The following is a 21,170-nucleotide window of genomic DNA, read 5'->3' as shown; positions in this document are numbered from 1 at the left end:
CAGGTTGAGGTGCCATTGATGGTGAGCCCACTACCGCTGGATACAAAGAGGCAGAACTGGAGGTATTGGCTCTTCCCTTGATACACTGTGTAGTCGGGTGCTTACTCACAGGTGGTAAAGCGGTGAGAGGTGAAGAAGGTTCAGCATGACATTGCTTGAGCCTAATCAGAAGGAGGCAGGTAGCCAGTTGTGACTAGACGGGCTGTTGGCCAACAGTGGAGTAATCGCCTGGCTGAGGTTGGAAGGTTGCTATCCTGGGTGTGTAGCTCGTATAGAGATCCTGTTGAAGTAGCTAGATCCCAGTTAGGTCACAGGTAGATCGACCCAGCGCATATGTGGGGAAGACACAGATCACAGGTGGGACACACACGCTGTCCCCACCATGGCTGAGAACCAGCGCACAGTGCCTCAACAGGTTATCAGCAGGTTGTGAGGGAATGATTTTCAATAGCTAGCTTCTTGGTGCAGGCTGTGTGTAGTAGTGACAGCAGACTCCATTTAGCGTTACACCTCCTGTGAGTATGGTTGTATGCAATATCAGCAAATTGCAAGTTTTGGCAGCAGCCCACAGCGACTCCCAAGCCTCAAACCTCCCGCCTCTCATGTCTTGCGTCTAGCTTTCGCGCTCTTTTGCCCCCGCCTCCATTTTAGAGTCAGGTTGGCCGATGTCGCGTCAGCGATGATTGAAGCTGGGTGAGCGCTGGGGTGCAGGCAGAAGGGAGGAAGCAGGGCACTCCACCCGGTGGTTCATCAAGGAAGCATGAGGACAAGTTCACTCCCTCAAGCTCGGATTATAAGGGAGACTGCAGCGCCGCAGCCGCTCCTCCGCCATTACGGGTTCAGGCATAAGAAGCGCGAGGTGAGACGAGTGAGTCTTTTAACCTTTTAACTTTGGGAACTTGCATTCGTGAAACGCTCACCTTAGGTGTGTGAGGAGGGGATGTCAGTGCGCACGATTGTCATGTATGCAGGGGTCCAAAGTGTGGGTGATCAGAGCCAAAGGTCGGCATGGGTCGGTGCCATATTGGGGCTCAGCAGAGAGTCTGGGGCTGTCCGTTTTTCAAAGCTTAAAACCTCCGAACACGACATTCGAATCAATTACCGGCATCTGGGAGTGCTGGAAGGTATGCAAGTCCGTAATCCTTAAAAGCTGGGATGAGACGTGTAGTTTAATCTCCTGGGTATGGAAAATTCGCCCTCCTGTGAGACGAGTGACTGTTTTAGGCAGCCATTTCCACCGCCGTCCAAGCCACGCCCCCAACTCTTGCGTGTTTTTCATCTAAAATGCACACATTTTTTAAATTTCAAAAGAACTGTGTACCACAAACAAATGTTGCCTTTTATTAAAAATGTAGAGCAACTACGCATCACTCTGGACCACTAAGGTGTGTTGTAGTCCTCCTCTTCAGCCAAAGGGTTGCGTTTTTAGCCATTATTGTCTTGAATGTATGGGACACTGCTTACCATCAGGTAATTTCTGATGGATTTGGTTGAATACATGTACTATCCGGATCCTCAATATTTATCACTGGCCCTCATGCTTGCGGCTTGTGTAAAGCGGCCATGCACGGTGTAAGTAGAGTGGAGCCCGGTGAGAGGTAGAGACACTATATTGTTATTTATCCTTGTGGACAATGATGGCTCTTATGATGGCAGCTTAAGACTATAAAGAGTCTTTGGCTTCCCAGTTGAGGTAAGCGTGGAATAGTAAACATCGCATGACAACACTCTTTGACCCCCCTCCCAAACGACATATTGTGCATGTATCACTGTATAGCGCCCATAGATGTTGGTATCTGTGGTGGTGGACCAATGCATACTAACCAGAAAGCAGAGGGATAGGACACCCGGACCATAAGAGGGTGGTGGTAGAGTCAAGTGATTTGTCCGCTTCTGCCTTGATGCCAGAATATACACAGCAGTTTGCAGATTCAATGTTCCCTTAATGTTTAGTTTTTCACCTACTAACAGTCTCCCTTCTCAAAAAATGTTGGTAGCCACTGGCAGGGTCCTGTCATATCTGTCACAGTTACAAGTGTCAGACATTTCCAACCTTTACATGTGGAACGGACAACCTGCACTGACTGCTTCTGCAGAGGAGCTAAATGAATGCTCTGAACCACCCACTTATTTCTACTGCTAGAAGAGCTCGACTATCTCGACTAATGGATTTGTGGGAATCTCTGTCCCTATTTAGAACTGAATGTAGTGCAGTTCCTAACTTCTGACAGTGTAGACACATCAGGAAGAACAGATTCAGGTCGGTGCCTTACAAACGGACTAATATCATCCATGATCAGATTCCTCTTGTGCTACAACACACTGACCAAGGGAGGACCACTATGATTACTGAATTTTGCAATTGAGTGTTCATATTGAAGCAAGTCAAGACAAAGTAACAACCTTGTTTCCTGTTCTATTCTTTAAGACGTGAGGAGTGTGCATATCACATTTGAATACCAGCACTTTTAAGCTTTTGTCCTTCATCACCACTGACAGTGGTGCACACTCCAGCCCTCCTGACCATAGCATAGTATAAGTGCATAAGCCCCCTGAACGATTTACACAGAAGGGGGCCTAACATCTGAAAACACAGCTAGTGCCCAAAAATCTTGGCGATTTCGCCTGCTGCGTCTCGACCTCTTGATCATTGCTCATTTTCTTAGTGTCCTGACTTTACACATGCGGCACACTACAAATGACACAAAATAATGTTTTTTCTTACGATTAAGAGAGGTACCTTGAAAAATGAACGTGGCACGAAGCTGAAAGTCCCTAGATTAACCATGATGGTACTAGTGTCAGACCATTATGAACATTACACTTAGAAGCTTCCATCACTGCAGAATATCCATCAGGACACAATGCTCATCTTCTGTGGCTACCAAAGTTAGTTCACTTTCTCAGCCATACACATTGGTGCATACATGCAAAATCCCTGGCAATCCTAAAGATTCCTGGTGGTGTGAGCCTGACCCTCCTATGACTGCATCTAGTGATAGTGCCTGGATGGTGGTCCCAGACGCTGCTTGGACTCACATGCACCCCATGCATTGGCTCCATACCTTGCTGTGCTTGCAGTCTCCGCATTCCAGAGGTCGTTTTCTTAACTCCTGCAGTTCCATCTCACAGGTTTTCAGGTCTCGTTTTAGACGCTCATTTTCTGCGGCAAGCAGGTCTCTGTGCTTCTCCAGGTCGGTCCCAGCCTGAGTAAGGCAAGAAGGAATATATTCACAGACAACCCGAAGCCTACTTCAAAAATCTAAGTGAGGAGAAGAAAGGTGTAGTGCTTTTTTTTCTGTGAAGCGAGGGATCACGTGAATGAAGACTAAATGGGACACTAGCGCATAACCTCAATACTTTAGAAGAAATGCCCAGATCGATCGCATGACAAACAGGAATGCTAGGACTCAGGGTCATGGAACAGAAGCATGGTGCACATACATCCGTCAAATCATGGAAGAAGAGTACTAGGTCAGAGGGATAGCACTGAGTCACTGCAACACGGGCCAGAACAGCCAGTTGCAACTTAATGGAAAAAGCACAGCCCCATTAACTAATGGAAGGATTACTGGCTCGCTACAGAGAGCACCCACAACTCACCATCTGCGACTGAAGTCTGTGGACCTCCTCAGCCTGGTTCTGGAGCTGTTCTTTCAAATTCTCCACCTGCCAAATCAAAAGTAAGACTATGTTACAGTCACACCAGCATGGTATCTTCCAAAGACTGTTCTGCAGTCTTCGTTCCAGGATCCAGAACAATCTTTAAGTCATGTAAATAACTTATGAGCATTGCCAGTGAGAGAGAGTGAAGACTTCAGAATGAAGGCGTTAGTCTTTGGTGTCACTAGCCAATTCCTTCATCTGCAGGCACGGATAGGTCTTGCTAGCGCCTGTTCTTTTTTGTTGCCGTTTGTGGTTCATTTGAGAGTATAGGGGCTACTCGAAATCATGACCGATAGGCTCTGGATTCGCTACTCGAAGTGGTGATTGACAAAGGCGGATTACAAGCAGGTTTTAGGATTTGTTTTAATCTTCGTAATGGTGTCCTGAACAAAAAAACCTGCTGCAAGCACATGGAAACAAAAAAAAAAAAACGAGTCCCTAATAACATATGAACCTGTACTTCAGATTAATAAATAACACTGCAGAAACATGTGTTTTTTCTTTGAAATGTTTTCACATTGAGTATTTCTTTTCTTTTCTTTTTACTTGTATTTCCTGGTAATCATCTATTATTTATTTAAAGTTTTTCTACAGCTTTGTGTGTCTCCTTTTGATTTCTTACAAGTGGTAATCAGTCCCATGTCGTCCACGCCCCTTTCTGCTCCATTACCTCTGCTGATTTCCAGGTGGTCTCCTTCACTGCTTCAATACCTTTTAAAACATGACCATTATACATTACCTTTGTTTTGCTATTCCTGCCGATTATTTCTGCTGCCTGTAGTCTGTTTTCTTTTTCCATGCGTCACTGTTTCACAGTCTGCTTCCTTTTGCTCTTCCTCCCAGTATCCAAAGCAGCTGCCCATGGGTTAACTTCGGCAGCTGCCTGCCTACCTTTGAGGAGCTTTTCGGTCTCTAACTGTGATCTCCGACCCTTAAGTGGCTGAGATGAGGCTCCATGATGACTGATTATTAAAAATACCTAATGGAAATATTTTTTCTTACATTGACTTTTCGAATGCTTTTTAAAGCGTATACTATTTTACATACAGCTTGACACCACGAAGTTACTATTTTATTCTGGAACTTTTTTTTTTTTCTAACAAGTGACCCAACATATTAATGTAGTAGATCGATAGCTCATTGAAACGGTTTTAAATACTCATCTACACCGCAGGATGAGTCCACCCTGCAGTTCCTATTAGATGGAAAGGTGCAAAGACCCGGGCGGCCTCCCCAAGAGACTTCACCACTTAAAAAGGGAGGTGCTGTGCGCAAATAGCACAGGGTCCCTTGAGAGGCTGTATTTTCATTAAGATTGGTATGAACTAAAAACTTCAGAGAATCGGAGAAAATGACTGGGCAAGACAGAAGGCTGTAAAGAAGTTTCCCGATGAAGGTAATCAAAGTTAGAAAGGCAGGCAAAGGCCTCTGGGATCTTGCTGGCACTAATATTGTCGGCAGTGAACTTCAGGTCTTCTTTTATCTTTACCCTATGGTCCTCTCTGCCAAGTGCCTCCAACAGCCTGCTGCTTCTCCCTATTCTCTTTCTGCTGCTCGTGCCAACTATCAAGGTGCTCACAAGCAAAATTCCCATATCTGCCGTATCTGGTTGAACCTCACTGTGAAGTAACGACTAGGTGCCGTTGCCAAATCAGCTCAAGGTCCTTCTGGTATTACCACAAGACCCTAGCAATGTTGGCTCTCCCAGAGTTGTCACATTGTTCTACTTCGTCCTCTAGGAGACTGATGATGGCAAGAAAACAAGAATGGACAGTAGTGAACCATCAGGAGCCCCTCGTAACACCTGCTATGGCCATACTCCACTCTCCCCAGACATATCACCAAGCAGGCTTTTCTCTTATTGTCCATCAAGCACGATTCCAGTGTTTCCGGTGTACTTTCAAATACCATAATTCTTTGTTTAGCAGAATTCAGCTTGGAGCGAGCCTTCGCTTTCGAGTGCATCTGAATTTTCTCACTCTTTGTCAGGTCCAACATTTTCACTTTCCTCTAAAGGCTCTTTAGTTTTGGAGCACTGTGCTGGAATACCTGCTGCACGGTTGTTGATTCGGAGGCCACTCCCCAGGTTCTCTCTTTTTCTAAGCCCCCCCCCCCTTCCCCCTTTAAGGCATATTAAGCCCTTGGTGCCTTCTCGATCCAGCTGGGGTACAATGACCATCCCATGGATATTTTCCATCATCTAAATCCCGTGCACGCCTGGGCGTGCTGCCATTACCTGTGCCTGCAAGTCCAGACAGACCCCACGATGCTCATTCTCCCGGATCTGCAGTTTGTCCTCCAGTCCCTGCAATTCATCCTGCAGCCGCAGTTTATCCTCCTGCAGCTGGCTCATGGATTCCACCACCTTCTGGATCATGGGGAACTGACGCGCGCTAGGTAGGCTGGAGCGCTTTGGGATACCAAATAACCTCCCACCTGTGCGAAAAAATAGGATTGAAAGGTCACATATGGAAGAGAGAGCACAGCGGTATCTATCAAGCAAAATAAGGAAATGACCCCTGACAGCATTCTCCATTACCACAAGCCCTAACTATCTCAAGGGGGAGGACAACCATGCACAAGGTAGCACAAGGTAGCAATGTCACAGGTATGGGTAATTAGGAGGAACAAATACGAAAATGGATACTTTACTTCAACTCTGGGTTTCACCTTCAATTAGCACTTTAGATCTACTTTAGACACACGCAGAGTCAACGCCTATTGGCCCAATGAACCATCGCCAAGCACAGGAAGCTGGTACAGATTTGACGCCTCCCACAAGGTTATATGCACGCCAAGGGTAAGCAAGGAAAAGGGGCACAGACTTAACAAGAGATTGTGTACATATTTCAGGAGACGTGAAGGCTCTGACAAAAACAAATGCATATATATATACACATATATTATATATATATATATATATATATATATATATATATATATATATATATGAAGCGTTTGGGAGTTTCTTTTGAAAATAAACGCAAATTTTGCCTAAAAGAAGGTTCTGTTGTGCGATCCAACTCCTTTTCAAGTGAGAAGTGATTAATATATATATATATATATATATATATATATATATATATATATATATATATATATACACACACACACACTCGTTTTGGCCACTAAATGAACCTTTAAGCAGCTGCTAGTAAATATTGCTGTCAATGGACATTTTAAGAACTACTGGTCGGAGTGGAGTCGCTCGGGCCATCCAAAAGAACACAGATACGAGTAGAGGCCGCAACTGTGGACACTTTAATGACCCCATCCGCCACATGTGTAGGAAAGATGCGCCAAAGTAAGTTTAAGAAGTTGGTTAGCTTTATTAGCGACAAACCCAAAAGGCAGCTGCACTGATAAAAACTCAGAATCAGAATATCAGCTCATGAACAAAGCAACTCTACAACATGGACCTTGCCGTCTGCTAAACAGCTAATTCAGCTCTGAATTGGGATACACTTGGTAGAGGTGTGGCAGGAAGAATTTCAGGACTGAATCTGGTGAGTTTACTCTCTTCCCAATAGGCTCCCACGGCAACAACTTCAGAGACAAACGCTCCCTGCCATTAACATCCAGAGTGAATCATAGATTCTCCTTTAGACCCGCTGTAGGCGAACGCAGGTCACCCTGATTTAGGAAGGAATTGGTAAATCTAACACATACTATTCAGAAAATGCACCTCTTAATTGTGCAGCTGGGAGCCAGTTTTAAAAACACAATCCTAGTTTGGCCGTTCCAAATGGGGACCAGTGGGTTTGCAGGGGTCCTGAGGGGCCCAGATTTTGAAGCACTTTCTGGCAGTCAGCCAGTATTCAGATAGAAGTCACAAATGAAGAGTGCTCAAGTGGAACATTCTGGAGCAAGTCAACTGATACCTGCATTACTTCAGCCTGGAAACAGGCACAATGGAACCTTAATTGATTACTCTAAAGTGGTCTGGTGGTGCCCTGGCATTACCAAGTTTTTGAGTACCAGTGATCCGGTTATCTGTAAAGATAAAAAAGGGACTTGATATAGAGTTCTTTTTCCAATAATTTACTGCCAACTACTGACAATATTTCCAGTGAATTTTGAAGCATCAATACACTTTTGGTTAGGAGCCTGTCTGTGGGCGTTGTCCATTGTTGTAGTATTTTTCATCTTGAACAGTCTTATCCGCCATAATTGAAATTGCAGGACCTCCCTTGAGCCACCAAGGAACCAGTGCAGGGATCGGGCAGATCATAGGAAGGAGCAAGGTTAGCTATACTGTATCTTCCCACATGGAACCGATGGTCCATTGACTAGGAGCCGCAAAAGACCCAGTTACAAAATCAATTATCTGTAAAGAAACTCCCAAGACAAAAGTTCTGCCAGATGTGTGAGTTTGCAACCTGTGTCCTGTTTCAAGTGAGAGACCGTGGTAACTGTAAAAACTCTGAGAGGATTTGGAGCCAACACGTAAGCGTGGAGCCTACTGATCAATGTGTAAACAAATAGGAGGACCCCACTCTAACTTTATAGAGGACGGTGGGGAAACATTCAGGTGAAAGACAACAAACGTCCAGGTTCGTTGGACAGTTCAGGTAGTGTCTTGTTTTAGTGTAGGACTAACAGGTATCTCACTTTCCCACCCTCTCAGATTTTATGCTCTATCTTAGAGGGGCATGTTTCTCATGAAAAAGGCAAAAATACCAACCATGTATTCATAAAATCAAAAACCATTTAAAGAACAAAAATTATTTTTTGATGTTATCAAGACAGAATTGTTAGGTGGGAAGACGTGAAAAACAAGAAGTCGGTTTGGTTATCTATACCCAGAATTTTGTTTCATACAACAATCAACAAATGGACAAAGTCTTTGACACAATAGTTAGGTAAGTAAACGTTTTTTTTGATTAAGAACATATCACTACTTAGGTCTGGTAACAAAATACAAGTTTTATTCCACAATACAATGTTATAAAAAACAATTCATTAAAACCATTATACAATGTGCATATTCGTCAGAGTGTTATTAAAATACAATAAAAAGGTCACAGAATCAAAAGGTCGACGCGGCGTTTCGGCTTTTTTTCTAGTATGCCTTCATCAGGACTGATTCTTGTTGTTCCAGTTGAGTTTATTATCTCCCTGGATTGAACTACTTGGTTCCAAAAGAAATCCTTTTTTAGAATTAGGACTCTTGCAGCCTTGTCAATTCAATGTGTACAAGGTTGCTCTGTCTCCATGTGATTGGTTTAGTGGATTTCCATTACTTTCAGGTCAGGTATGTCCAGGTTATATACGATACGAAGTTTGATTCTCTCCTTTACTGCCTTAATAAGGCTCTATATTCACTGTGTCCTTTGCTGCCAGGAGGAGCCACCGTTCTATATATTGAACCTTTTAGTTTTATCCTCCCGTGAGAGTCAGGGTTATAGTGCCAAGTTCCCCTTTTCAATTGGGTAACGATCTCCCTCGCAGTGTGTGTCCTGTGAGGTATCTTCTTCTGTGCAGTCGGATATCAATATTCATGCAGTCGGCCTCCCTGCTCCTCTCTTCCTGGCAGCACGTCCTAGTTGTCTCGCCACAGCGTTTTTCATTGTATTGTGGAATAAAACTTATATTTTGTTACCAGACCTAAGTAGTGATATGTTCTTAATCAAAAAAAACGTTTACTTACCTAACTATTGCGTCAAAGACTTTGTCCATTTGTTGATTGTTGTATGAAACAAAATTCTGGGTATAGATAACCAAACCGACTTCTTGTTTTTCACGTCTTCCCACCTAACAATTCTGTCTTGATAACATCAAAAAATAATTTTTGTTCTTTAAATGGTTTTTGATTTTATGAATACATGGTTGGTATTTTTGCCTTTTTCATGAGAAATATGCCCCTCTAAGATAGAGCATAAAATCTGAGAGGGTGGGAAAGTGGGATACCTGTTAGTCCTACACTAAAACAAGACACTACCTGAACTGTCCAACGAACCTGGACGTTTGTTGTCTTTCGCCTACTGATCAATTGCATACATTTCTTTGAGTTAAGGAAGAGGATATGCCGAATTGTTTAGGGCCTGGGCTTGTGAGAAGTTCTATATTATCTATAAAGAGGAATGGACAGAGTTATCTGGGATTAGGCACATATTTGAAACTGGATAAAAAGGTACTAAACTCAGGATATTATGTGACAAAGCCTAAGGCAGAGAGGAAGGGATACCTAAACGTTGACAGCATAAGAAAATAATTAATGTAAATATATGTATTGCATAGCCTTATTAAAAAAAATACACAACGTGATCATATAATATTCAAATGAATACTAGTCCAGGAAAAATTGCCACAGATAATAGGATGGTGGACCAGAGTTCTGGAACTGGGCAGTGCAGAATGTATCGCAACCACACCCCGGGATTTGGACTCAACATCAGGAAAGGACTTCTAATTAGCACAACCACAGGCAAATTTGTGCAATCACATTTTTAACTCATTGCGCATACGAACATGCTGTGCTGATGTTCTTTAAGATACTGACCTGCCAGCAGACCAATCACAGAGGAGGTGGTCTGAGATTCAAATACACAGTGATTCTTTTTATACAGGTCTGTTCTGGTATTAGGGAGGCAATGATTAGGCAGCTTCCTTCGGTGTCATTAAAAGCGTGGTCTATGGCACCAAAAATCTTTGCCCAGCTCAGTTTGTAAATTATACCTCAGCCTAGATTGGAGCAGGTGAAGACTGAAGACGTGCTAAAGGCTATGTTTGCTAAAAAAAAAAAAAGGATCTGGTGAGAGGCTGCTCCATAATAAACGAATAGCCTAGGAGTGTAACGTGGGCCTCTGGAACCCCGATGGTGGGCCCCCAAAATCAACATAAAGCCTATGGATATCTATGAATAATGGGAGTTTCAGGAGCACTTCACTACATTCTGCATTATGTAACACCACAGTGCTGGCCAAGAGAAGGAAAACCAATTCCCACGTTTCCTTCTAGGAATTCTCACTCTTTGTGACACGATGAAACTGCACCGTGCGTGTTCTGTCAGCGTCACCGCTCGCTGCGGAAGAGAGTCACACATGACACAAGCAAGTTATCAGCCTCGCCCTCCACTGTGCAATGCTTTCACAGGCCTGGCGCAGAAGGAATGTTCTCACCAACCACACCGGAACCAAAATAAGCTTCTAAATTAAGAACTAACTCCATCACAAGCACCTAGGGCCAAGGCGGATCACCTTGACTCATGCCTTCCGCATACCAACTCCTTGAGAAGAAACAGCTGCACAGGGAGACCATGTGAGCCTGAGAACTGTCAGCAGGATTCCAAAACACATCCAGGGAAGGCAAGAGCAGGCTGACAGGGGAAGGTGTAAGAAGGCAGAAGAAGCAAGGAGATGAACAAGGTTAAAAGAAGAAGAGAAGGTGGAGGAGAAGCTGCATTGAAGAGTGTGGGGTGGTGAAAGAGAAAGCGGAAAAGAGTCAGAGAAGAACTACTCTATTTTTAGGTCTTGCCTGGGAAGCGCTTGCGCGGTCTCTGCGAGACATGCTAAATTCAAGATATGGGCTTTACAAGCTCCGCCCATTTTCAAGGACTGCCCCTGTTACATGGGTTGTTTCTCCGGGCTTGCGAGCACAATGTATTTCTTTAAGATGCAACACTGGAGGCCAGTGCTCGTGGTTTACAGAGCTCTGCTGTAAACAGGGCTGTAAATCTTGCTCTTACCTTGCCACCTTTGCTGTGCATTCAAAGACCAGGTCTGTTTTTGTCTGCAGCTGCCTTCTCCTCCCTCCTGTTTTTGAAAAGCATGCCCTGGCGTCACAGTCCCTGCCTTCCCTTGCAGAGCTCAACACAAGCAGCATTTGCAATGTAATAGGTCTCGCATTTGCGAGAGCTTGAGCTATTGGCATCGTAAATGACCATGTCTTTTATTTCTGTGTTTTGAAAACCTCCTTCCTCTCTCCCTCCCTCTTGCCACACGCCGAGCCCCTGGCACAGCTTTGCAACAGGGGCCTTCAGAAACAAGTAGAGTCGATTTACACAGGCAGCAATCAAGCCTTTAGACTCTGCAGCCAGGGCCTACAACAGCAGTGTAGTATCTTGGTATTCTCTATCCTATCTCTCTCTACCTCTATTGGAATGTTGATGTGATGCATCTATCAGAATGTTGGTGATCTGCCTGACAGATTACAGTTGGCTGGGCTGAGCACCATGTTGGATGCTCCTGGTGGGGTCTCTCTATACATCTTGGAATAAAGCATCACTAAATACTACATCACGTGTGGACTTCTCATCATTACAAGCAGTCACCATTTGTACGGACCCCAGCAAACACCAGATCAGGTCTCTTGGCTGTAAAACAATTGACACTTATTACCCAAATCAATTAGCTCATGTGTTGTAGTACACGGAAATCCTTGGCTGCCTCTGTCCGAGCGCAATCCTCATACAGGGCAACAACGTCAATTCTCATTCAGTCACTTATTCAGGGATTCTTTTCTTCGCAATCTCGAACTTAACTTTGCCATAACTGTAGGTGCATACTTGTTAACTCACCCTCGTTTTGACAGTGTTGTCTGCTTTTCAATGATTTTCGCAATTCCAAAAAGCAACATGCTTCTGAAGACTTTAATATGGGTAACCATCTTTACAAACCTGCATCACCTTCCTAAAATGGTTTCTTTCTCGTTTACTCTATGTAACGTGCTCAACCTCATTTGTGAGGCAACGGGTTGGCATGAATGCACAGGTGCCTCGATGCAAAGGAGAACAAAAAAAAATAGACCATCGTTCCATTCACTTTAGATGTAAGGTGTCTTTTGCTTTCGAGAAAAAGAAGTGCAGTTTATTTATTTAACAGAGTTTTATATAGCGCAAACTTGACCCGAATCGGGTATCAGAGCGCTTTACATAGCACCAGTTGCATTACATGAGGACACATTCATTTTTTTGTTAGGCACGGGGAGATTAAGTGATTTGCCCAGAATCATAGGATGTTCAGCGTCATTGCCGAGACTTGAACCCAGTTCTCTAGATTCGAGGTCGACTGCCCTAGCCGTTAGGCCAACTACTCTCCCCATGTGCAACTTTTAAGATCAAGCCTAGCGGAAGCGTGCATTCACTGCTCGCTCTGCGAGGCATGCTGTATATAAGTATGCACTGGAAGCCCTGCCCACTCTCCGCCTATATTTGTAATTGGCTTGCGTCATTGTCCTTGGTAAATACAGACTTCTGATTGCTGCCAGCACTGCTTCTCGTAAGCAACGACTATAAGTACAAAGGGCGTCTTTACGCACAGCTTGCAGGTTTTCAAAACACATAAATAAACGGCATTGCCATTTACAATGCCAACAGCTCAAACTCATGCAAGAAGAGAAGGGAGCACAGGGAAGAGGAGGGAGCACAGAAGAGAAGGGAGCACAGAAGAGAAGGGAGCACAGGGAAGAGAAGGGAGCACAGGGAAGAGAAGGGAGCACAGGGAAGAGAAGGGAGCACAGGGAAGAGAAGGGAGCACAGGGAAGAGAAGGGGGCACAGGGAAGAGAAGGGGGCACAGGGAAGAGAAGGGGGCACAGGGAAGAGAAGGGGGCACAGGGAAGAGAAGGGGGCACAGGGAAGAGAAGGGGGCACAGGGAAGAGAAGGGGGCACAGGGAAGAGAAGGGGGCACAGGGAAGAGAAGGGGGCACAGGGAAGAGAAGGGGGCACAGGGAAGAGATGGGAGCCCAGGGAAGAGATAGGAGCACAGGGAAGAGAAGGGTCCACAGGGGAGGGAGGGAAGGAAGCACAGGGAAGAAAAGGGAGCACAGGGAAGAGAAGGGTCCACAAGGGAGGGAGGGAAGGGAGCACAGGGAAGAGAGGTAAGGGCGCACAGGGAAGAGAAGGGCGCACAGATGAGAAAAGGGTGCACAGGGGAGAGAAGGGAGCACAAGGGAGAGAAGGGAGCACAGGGAAGAGAAGGGAGCACAGGGAAGAGAAGGGAGCGCAGAGGAGGGAGGCATGGTAGGACAGGGGAGGGTGGCAAGGTAGCACAGGGGAGGAAGGGAAGGGAGCACAGGGGAGGAAGGGAAGAGAGCATAGTGGAGGGAGGGAAGTGAGCATAGGGAGGGAAGGAGGGGGAAGGGAGCATAGGGGAGAGAGGGAGGGGAGAGAAGGGGGCTCAGGGGTGAGAAGGGAGCACAGGGGAGAGAGGGAAGGGAGTACAGGGGTGGGAGTGAAGGGAGCACAGGGGTGGGAGGGAAGGGAGCAAAGGGAGCACAGGGGAGGGAAGGGAGCAGAGGGAAGGGAAGGGAGCAGAGGGGAGGGGAGGGAAGGGAGCACAGGGAAGGGAACAAAGGAAGCACGGGGAGGGAATGAATGGAACACAGGGGAGGGGGGGGAGTGAGCACCAGCTGAGGAAGAGAAGGGAGCCCAGGGGAGAGAAGAGACCACAGTTGAGGGAGGGAAGGAAGCACAGGGAATGGAGCACAGGCTGAGGAAAGGACTGTTTCAGAGGGCAATGAAGCGCCGGATGAGGGACAGGCTGGGCAGGACAAGGCTGAGATCAAGGCTGTTGCTTCTTTCATGTACCTCAATAAGACAGAAAGCACAATAGGTGCAGTAGTAGGAGTGAGGCACACCAGAAGAAGCTACGGCACTGGAACAAGAATTCATAAGGAGGGGAGTGAGCCCATGAGACGCTGACGGCTTCCTGAGGGAGGGGACGGACTGAGAGTGTCAACCAATTACTTAAAAAGCGCAAGTTCTTTCATGCGCCAGTTAAAGGAAATTATAGCATATGGCACCAATGTGTTATTTGGGAGAAAACAGAGGTAGGACTTCCCAGTCCCCTTCTCTCACGTTTTACTAGACCCACCACTCCTCAATCTTTTACTATCCCCATGTTCACACACTCCCTTCCTCATTTCTCTCTGATGCAGCAACATATTCATACCTGGGATAAACTACCCAGGCTGAACATCATATTTTGTGTAGAATCCACTATTTAGAACTCCTACCCGTTCTCTTCAATCTCTACTCCCACTTTACCTCTTATTAATCTGTGTTTCCAACCACAATACTGTGGCATTACCCAACTTTGAACTAGTGCTACCAATTTCCTGGAATAGCTCTGTATTTGTCCTCATTATTTGAGCATTGTTATGCCATAGTTGTTCTTTAATATGTAGTTTAAATGAAAAATAATATTTGCTGGCCCCATTATTACTTCCTGCCCCCACTCTCCAGCTCATCCCATTACAAATACCCTGTCCCACTCTTCAGTCAAGGATTCACCATTGCTTTAGTACGGACTGAAGGGGACATACGCTCATAAACAAAAATTCAATGCATACTCTGGGTGGAATTCCTTGGTGATCAGTTTACCCTAGGCTCTCCCTCACCAATCGCAAATGTGAGTGTCCAGAATCTGCTGACTGGGTGAAAATGTTAAATCCCACCAGACTTCTTCACCCTGTCCCAGGGTGCCCAAAAACCACCATGACTGCCTGAAGACCACTCTTGACAGTTCTAATCATATCGCAGGAGTCCAACCACAGACCTACTGATAGCAAGAAGCCTACAGTTCTCCTCAATGCCCCATGTATCCTAGTCAGGAATGGAAATACTAATGCCCAAGCAGTACTTGTAATGGCCACCTCACATGATGTGCATCAGAAAAATGCCGAGCTTCTCTTGAGAAGTTGAAATTTATAAAAGGAAATTGATATTTCACTAGCTGCTATCGCACTTTTTTTGCACTTATTCGGATATTTTGCACTTTATTGCAGCAGCACTTTAATAATTGTAATAAAAACTTTGCTGCTTTTTTTTTTTTTTTTTTTGATGGGTTTTGCCATACTAATATTTGATGAACCATTCAGCAACACTGATGTATATTTTTGCACTGTCACTTTAGAATTAGATTTTTTTCTATTTAGGATGTTTCTGTACTTGAATTAATAGGGCTATAGGAACTAGAGTAGAAATTCGAATGTCCCTTTCTTAGCCCTCTATGTATTTTGTCAATTGTGCGGGTTCGAGCACTAGCACTTTAATATTGCTATAGCACTTTTGAAATTACAAATTAGCAGCTCATTGCAGTTTTCTTCTGCTCTTATATTTGATAAATTATAAAATAATTTAGTTAATTTTGATTATTATTTCATTAGTGGTAGTTTATCGTTTAACTTTCTATGATTCTGCTTTTTATACTCTAGAGAAGGGCAAAGATACCCTCGGGGTGTTAAAATGCTTTGTTTGTGTATAATGTAATACGGAATTTGACGTATTAAATTAATTGCTTTCCTTTAAAGCTAAAAAAAAAAAAAAAAAAGAAAAATGCCGAGCTTCTGTTTTCACATTCTCGCCTTCCTAGTTAGTTTACCTTGTCCACTCATGTGTGGACCCGTACAGTCTAACAGTCCTACCAGTTTAATATCCTACTGCTCCCTCATTTCTTTCTTTGGGTGAGGTTCGCTCCCATCTCTACAGATGTGTTATCAATCAGGTCTATCCAACTGAACTCAGAATTAAGTGGAAGCCATCAGAAAGGGGTCCTGCCGCAAACTCCGTGCATGTCTGTTTTGTGGGCAAGATGCTGCAGCAGGTGCTAGGTTTTTTTTCTAAAGTGGACGTGTGAGGCTCTGGATGTCATGGTGTCTGGCTGACAGGCATGAGCCCAGGTTCCGAGCAGTAACTATTTTGTTCATGTTCTTCTGCATTCATGGCATCCTGACTCCAGACCATTGGATTTTGCAAATGTTTTTGTTAAAGACATCATGGAGCAGAAGGTCAAGAGTTCTGCATTTTATCCTAATGTGTGTCCAGCGAGAGTACAGCTCTCGCCAAGCTTCAACCACAGAAGTCACACCAAGTCCAGCAATTCTGTCCACTTAGGGACGAGCCCTGCCCCGGAAGTCTTGGCAGATTTTCTTCTTCATAAACCAGTGCTAGAATGACTCCATGATTCAGATAAGGGGGTGGTGATGAACAGAGTGTCTGAATTAAGCAGACCACTCTTACCCAGTCCAAAGATCAGGGCTTGATCCATCACTGTTATTTATCTCACTGCACCATCCCAGCTCAGAACCTGGCTATATGCAAATCAGTCTGTCCCTGGCCCAGTGCATCATGGGAACAGAGCAGACTAAACTACCAAGCCAATTCTTCACCAGAAAGGAGACAAGCTACCGGGGACCTGTTTCTGGCATTTCAGCCGTCTTCGGCCCGGCTTGCTTGAATCCTGATGGTGCAGTGAGAAAGGGCCTGATCACTTACGGAAAACGAGGAGCTATGGCACTAAATCAATAAATGCACCAATTTGGTAGAGTGAGGAAGCGTTGCCTGAGACGCTGTGAGGGAAGTGATTTGAGCCTTCAACTTGCTTGCCAGGACATGTTCATACATAGTTTCCAACCATGATGCCCTGCTTAAGCCATTAATGTCCTTCCAGAAGCTATGTACCCAACTATCAAACTTCTTGGATGCCAGCATAAAAACGTTGTCGACTCTTCATTCTGTGATTCTCTGTGGTTAATAATGGACCCATGGCCCTGCAGTAGGTTCCGCTTAGCCCCTGCTGTCACTCTTTGCAGGAGTTCGCTCCTAGCTCTCTGGAGGAGTCTGCCCATGCCCTTAGAGATGGAAAATCTGGGCCCCTTCACATCCCAAGCCCCCCTCACATTCTTATTTCCAACAGAACTATAATCAACCCCCTCCTAAATCAGCTCTTAAACCAGTCCATTTTCACTTTCACTGTCAACGTTCACAGCTGCTGGTAACAGGCCAAATTAATCCTTTTACTAAAAAAAAGTCAGCTGACAAATCCAACCTTTCTATCTACAGACCTATGTCTCTTCTGCCAGCCTTCTTTAAGATATTAAGAGAAGCCTATTAATAGGCAACTCCTGTTTTTTTATTTACTAAGAGCAGAACAGCCTTTCCAGTTGAGCCTTCGCCCTGGTTCAGCAACAAGACCACTCTGCTGGAGGTAGCAGACCCCATTGATATAGCAGTAGAGCAGAGGAAGCAGGTGGCCCGGATTCTCCTTGATCTATGAGCAGCTTTCGAGACGGTCTCACACCCTATACATCGACAACACTTCAGTGACATAGGGGTGTGGCCCTGCTTAGGACTGGTTCAGCTCCTTCCTGGCAGCTGGATTTCAATCGGTATGGATGGCTCCATTTACCCTGGAACCTAAAACCATAGGCTTTGGGGTACCTCAAGGGTCTGCATTAGCCCAACATTATTCACTGTCTATATGACCCCACTGGTGACTCTTGTTGAATCTTACAGCATTCAAATAGCCTCATAAGCTGATGACACACAATTGCTCCTCACCCTATTGCTCCTCACCCTGGATTTAAATGACCCTAAAGCGCTGAGCATTTTTAAAGCATGCATGTCGTCAGAGTTCACTGGATGCGCAACAGTTACCTACAATGTAAAACCATCAAAACGGAAATCTTGCTCTTTGGGATTCATCCGCCTATCTGAGAAAATGACATCTGGCCAAATGGTGTCCCGCCTCCACAGGTGCCCCCCCCCAGCAATGTGGTAACTCTGCAGCTAGGTGGCAAGTGCATTGGGTTTCTGTTTTGGACTCCTAAAGATGCTTAGATGCTTAAAAGAAAAAAAGTTTCTCTATCTTCTCCCACTGCCACAGGCATCAGTAAACAGTGATTCAGGCCCGATTACCTCATGGAGTGGAGTGGTGTGGCTCACTGGTTAGAGGCGGCAGACCCGGAAGCAGAGGACGGCCCGGGACCAGGGTTCAATCCCCGACGCGGCAGGGTCGTGAACCGGGGTCAGCGGACTCGATAATTCTCGCCTCTGTGCCTACTCTAACCAGGGATCACACTCGGCAACTCTGGGCATTAGCTTGCCTCATCTCCACAACGGCCCCCCACAAACGCCGGGGATGCCTGGTTTCACCTTGGAGATACCCAGGAGGGAACATCTCACAGGGAAAGCCAGGACGGGTTCCCCAGCGGTCTATAGCGCCAGGACGCCTCCGGGTAGCAGTGCGCTTTACAAGACACACACATTTACATGGTCAGATTATGCTAATTCGCTCTATTGGGGTCTACCGGCCTATCTGCTGATGAGACTACAGCTGGTTCACAATGTCGATTTACAAAAGGGGGTGGTGATGAACAGAGTGTCTGAATTGAGCAGACCACTCTTACCCAGTCCAAAGATCAGGGCTTGATCCATCACCGTTATTTATCTCACTGCCCCATCCCAGCTCAGAACCTGGCTATATGCAAATCAGTCTGTCCCTGGCCCAGTGCATCATGGGAACAGGGCAGACTAAACTACCAAGCCAATTCTTTACCAGAAAGGAGACAAGCTACCGGGGACCGGTTTCTGGCATTTCAGCCTCTTCGGCCCGGCTTGCTTGAATCCTGATGGAGCAGTGAGAAAGGGACTCATGTCTGAGTATACCCTGCCACACCTATAGTGGCCAAAATCGATTTACAAAAGGGGGTGGTGATGAACAGAGTGTCTGAATTGAGCAGACCACTCTTACCCAGTCCAAAGATCAGGGCTTGATCCATCACCGTTATTTATCTCACTGCCCCATCCCAGCTCAGAACCTGGCTATATGCAAATCAGTCTGTCCCTGGCCCAGTGCATCATGGGAACAGGGCAGACTAAACTACCAAGCCAATTCTTTACCAGAAAGGAGACAAGCTACCGGGGACCGGTTTCTGGCATTTCAGCCTCTTCGGCCCGGCTTGCTTGAATCCTGATGGAGCAGTGAGAAAGGGACTCATGTCTGAGTATACCCTGCCACACCTATAGTGGCCAAAATCGATTTACAAAAGGGGGTGGTGATGAACAGAGTGTCTGAATTGAGCAGACCACTCTTACCCAGTCCAAAGATCAGGGCTTGATCCATCACCGTTATTTATCTCACTGCCCCATCCCAGCTCAGAACCTGGCTATATGCAAATCAGTCTGTCCCTGGCCCAGTGCATCATGGGAACAGGGCAGACTAAACTACCAAGCCAATTCTTTACCAGAAAGGAGACAAGCTACCGGGGACCGGTTTCTGGCATTTCAGCCTCTTCGGCCCGGCTTGCTTGAATCCTGATGGAGCAGTGAGAAAGGGACTCATGTCTGAGTATACCCTGCCACACCTATAGTGGCCAAAATCGATTTACAAAAGGGGGTGGTGATGAACAGAGTGTCTGAATTGAGCAGACCACTCTTACCCAGTCCAAAGATCAGGGCTTGATCCATCACCGTTATTTATCTCACTGCCCCATCCCAGCTCAGAACCTGGCTATATGCAAATCAGTCTGTCCCTGGCCCAGTGCATCATGGGAACAGGGCAGACTAAACTACCAAGCCAATTCTTTACCAGAAAGGAGACAAGCTACCGGGGACCGGTTTCTGGCATTTCAGCCTCTTCGGCCCGGCTTGCTTGAATCCTGATGGAGCAGTGAGAAAGGGACTCATGTCTGAGTATACCCTGCCACACCTATAGTGGCCAAAATCGATTTACAAAAGGGGGTGGTGATGAACAGAGTGTCTGAATTGAGCAGACCACTCTTACCCAGTCCAAAGATCAGGGCTTGATCCATCACCGTTATTTATCTCACTGCCCCATCCCAGCTCAGAACCTGGCTATATGCAAATCAGTCTGTCCCTGGCCCAGTGCATCATGGGAACAGGGCAGACTAAACTACCAAGCCAATTCTTTACCAGAAAGGAGACAAGCTACCGGGGACCGGTTTCTGGCATTTCAGCCTCTTCGGCCCGGCTTGCTTGAATCCTGATGGAGCAGTGAGAAAGGGACTCATGTCTGAGTATACCCTGCCACACCTATAGTGGCCAAAATCGATTTACAAAAGGGGGTGGTGATGAACAGAGTGTCTGAATTGAGCAGACCACTCTTACCCAGTCCAAAGATCAGGGCTTGATCCATCACCGTTATTTATCTCACTGCCCCATCCCAGCTCAGAACCTGGCTATATGCAAATCAGTCTGTCCCTGGCCCAGTGCATCATGGGAACAGGGCAGACTAAACTACCAAGCCAATTCTTTACCAGAAAGGAGACAAGCTACCGGGGACCGGTTTCTGGCATTTCAGCCTCTTCGGCCCGGCTTGCTTGAATCCTGATGGAGCAGTGAGAAAGGGACTCATGTCTGAGTATACCCTGCCACACCTATAGTGGCCAAAATCGATTTACAAAAGGGGGTGGTGATGAACAGAGTGTCTGAATTGAGCAGACCACTCTTACCCAGTCCAAAGATCAGGGCTTGATCCATCACCGTTATTTATCTCACTGCCCCATCCCAGCTCAGAACCTGGCTATATGCAAATCAGTCTGTCCCTGGCCCAGCGCATCATGGGAACAGGGCAGACTAAACTACCAAGCCAATTCTTTACCAGAAAGGAGACAAGCTACCGGGGACCGGTTTCTGGCATTTCAGCCTCTTCGGCCCGGCTTGCTTGAATCCTGATGGAGCAGTGAGAAAGGGACTCATGTCTGAGTATACCCTGCCACACCTATAGTGGCCAAAATCGATTTACAAAAGGGGGTGGTGATGAA

General features: G+C 45.8%; 1 protein-coding gene across 8 annotated transcripts in view; it reads right to left on the bottom strand.

Moving 5' to 3' along the window:
• The window catches only part of KIFC3 (kinesin family member C3), a 422,885-nt gene that overhangs the window by 61,948 nt on the left and 339,767 nt on the right, over positions 1 to 21,170 (bottom strand). For all 8 annotated transcript variants that reach the window (XM_086945003.1, XM_086944997.1, XM_086944996.1 and 5 more), the window contains 3 exons: positions 5,903 to 6,102; positions 3,604 to 3,669; positions 3,066 to 3,206 (listed from right to left, as the gene is read on the bottom strand). In XM_086945003.1, the coding sequence (XP_086801129.1) occupies positions 3,066 to 3,206; positions 3,604 to 3,669; positions 5,903 to 6,102 (407 nt within the window). The remainder of the gene's footprint in view (positions 1 to 3,065; positions 3,207 to 3,603; positions 3,670 to 5,902; positions 6,103 to 21,170) is intronic.

Source organism: Lissotriton vulgaris, chromosome 12 (genome assembly GCF_964263255.1).
Source record: "Lissotriton vulgaris chromosome 12, aLisVul1.2, whole genome shotgun sequence".
Classification (NCBI taxonomy): Eukaryota; Metazoa; Chordata; class Amphibia; order Caudata; family Salamandridae; genus Lissotriton; species Lissotriton vulgaris.
The sequence above is the reverse complement of the archived record's forward strand: the minus strand, read 5'-3'. Positions and strand labels throughout refer to the sequence as shown.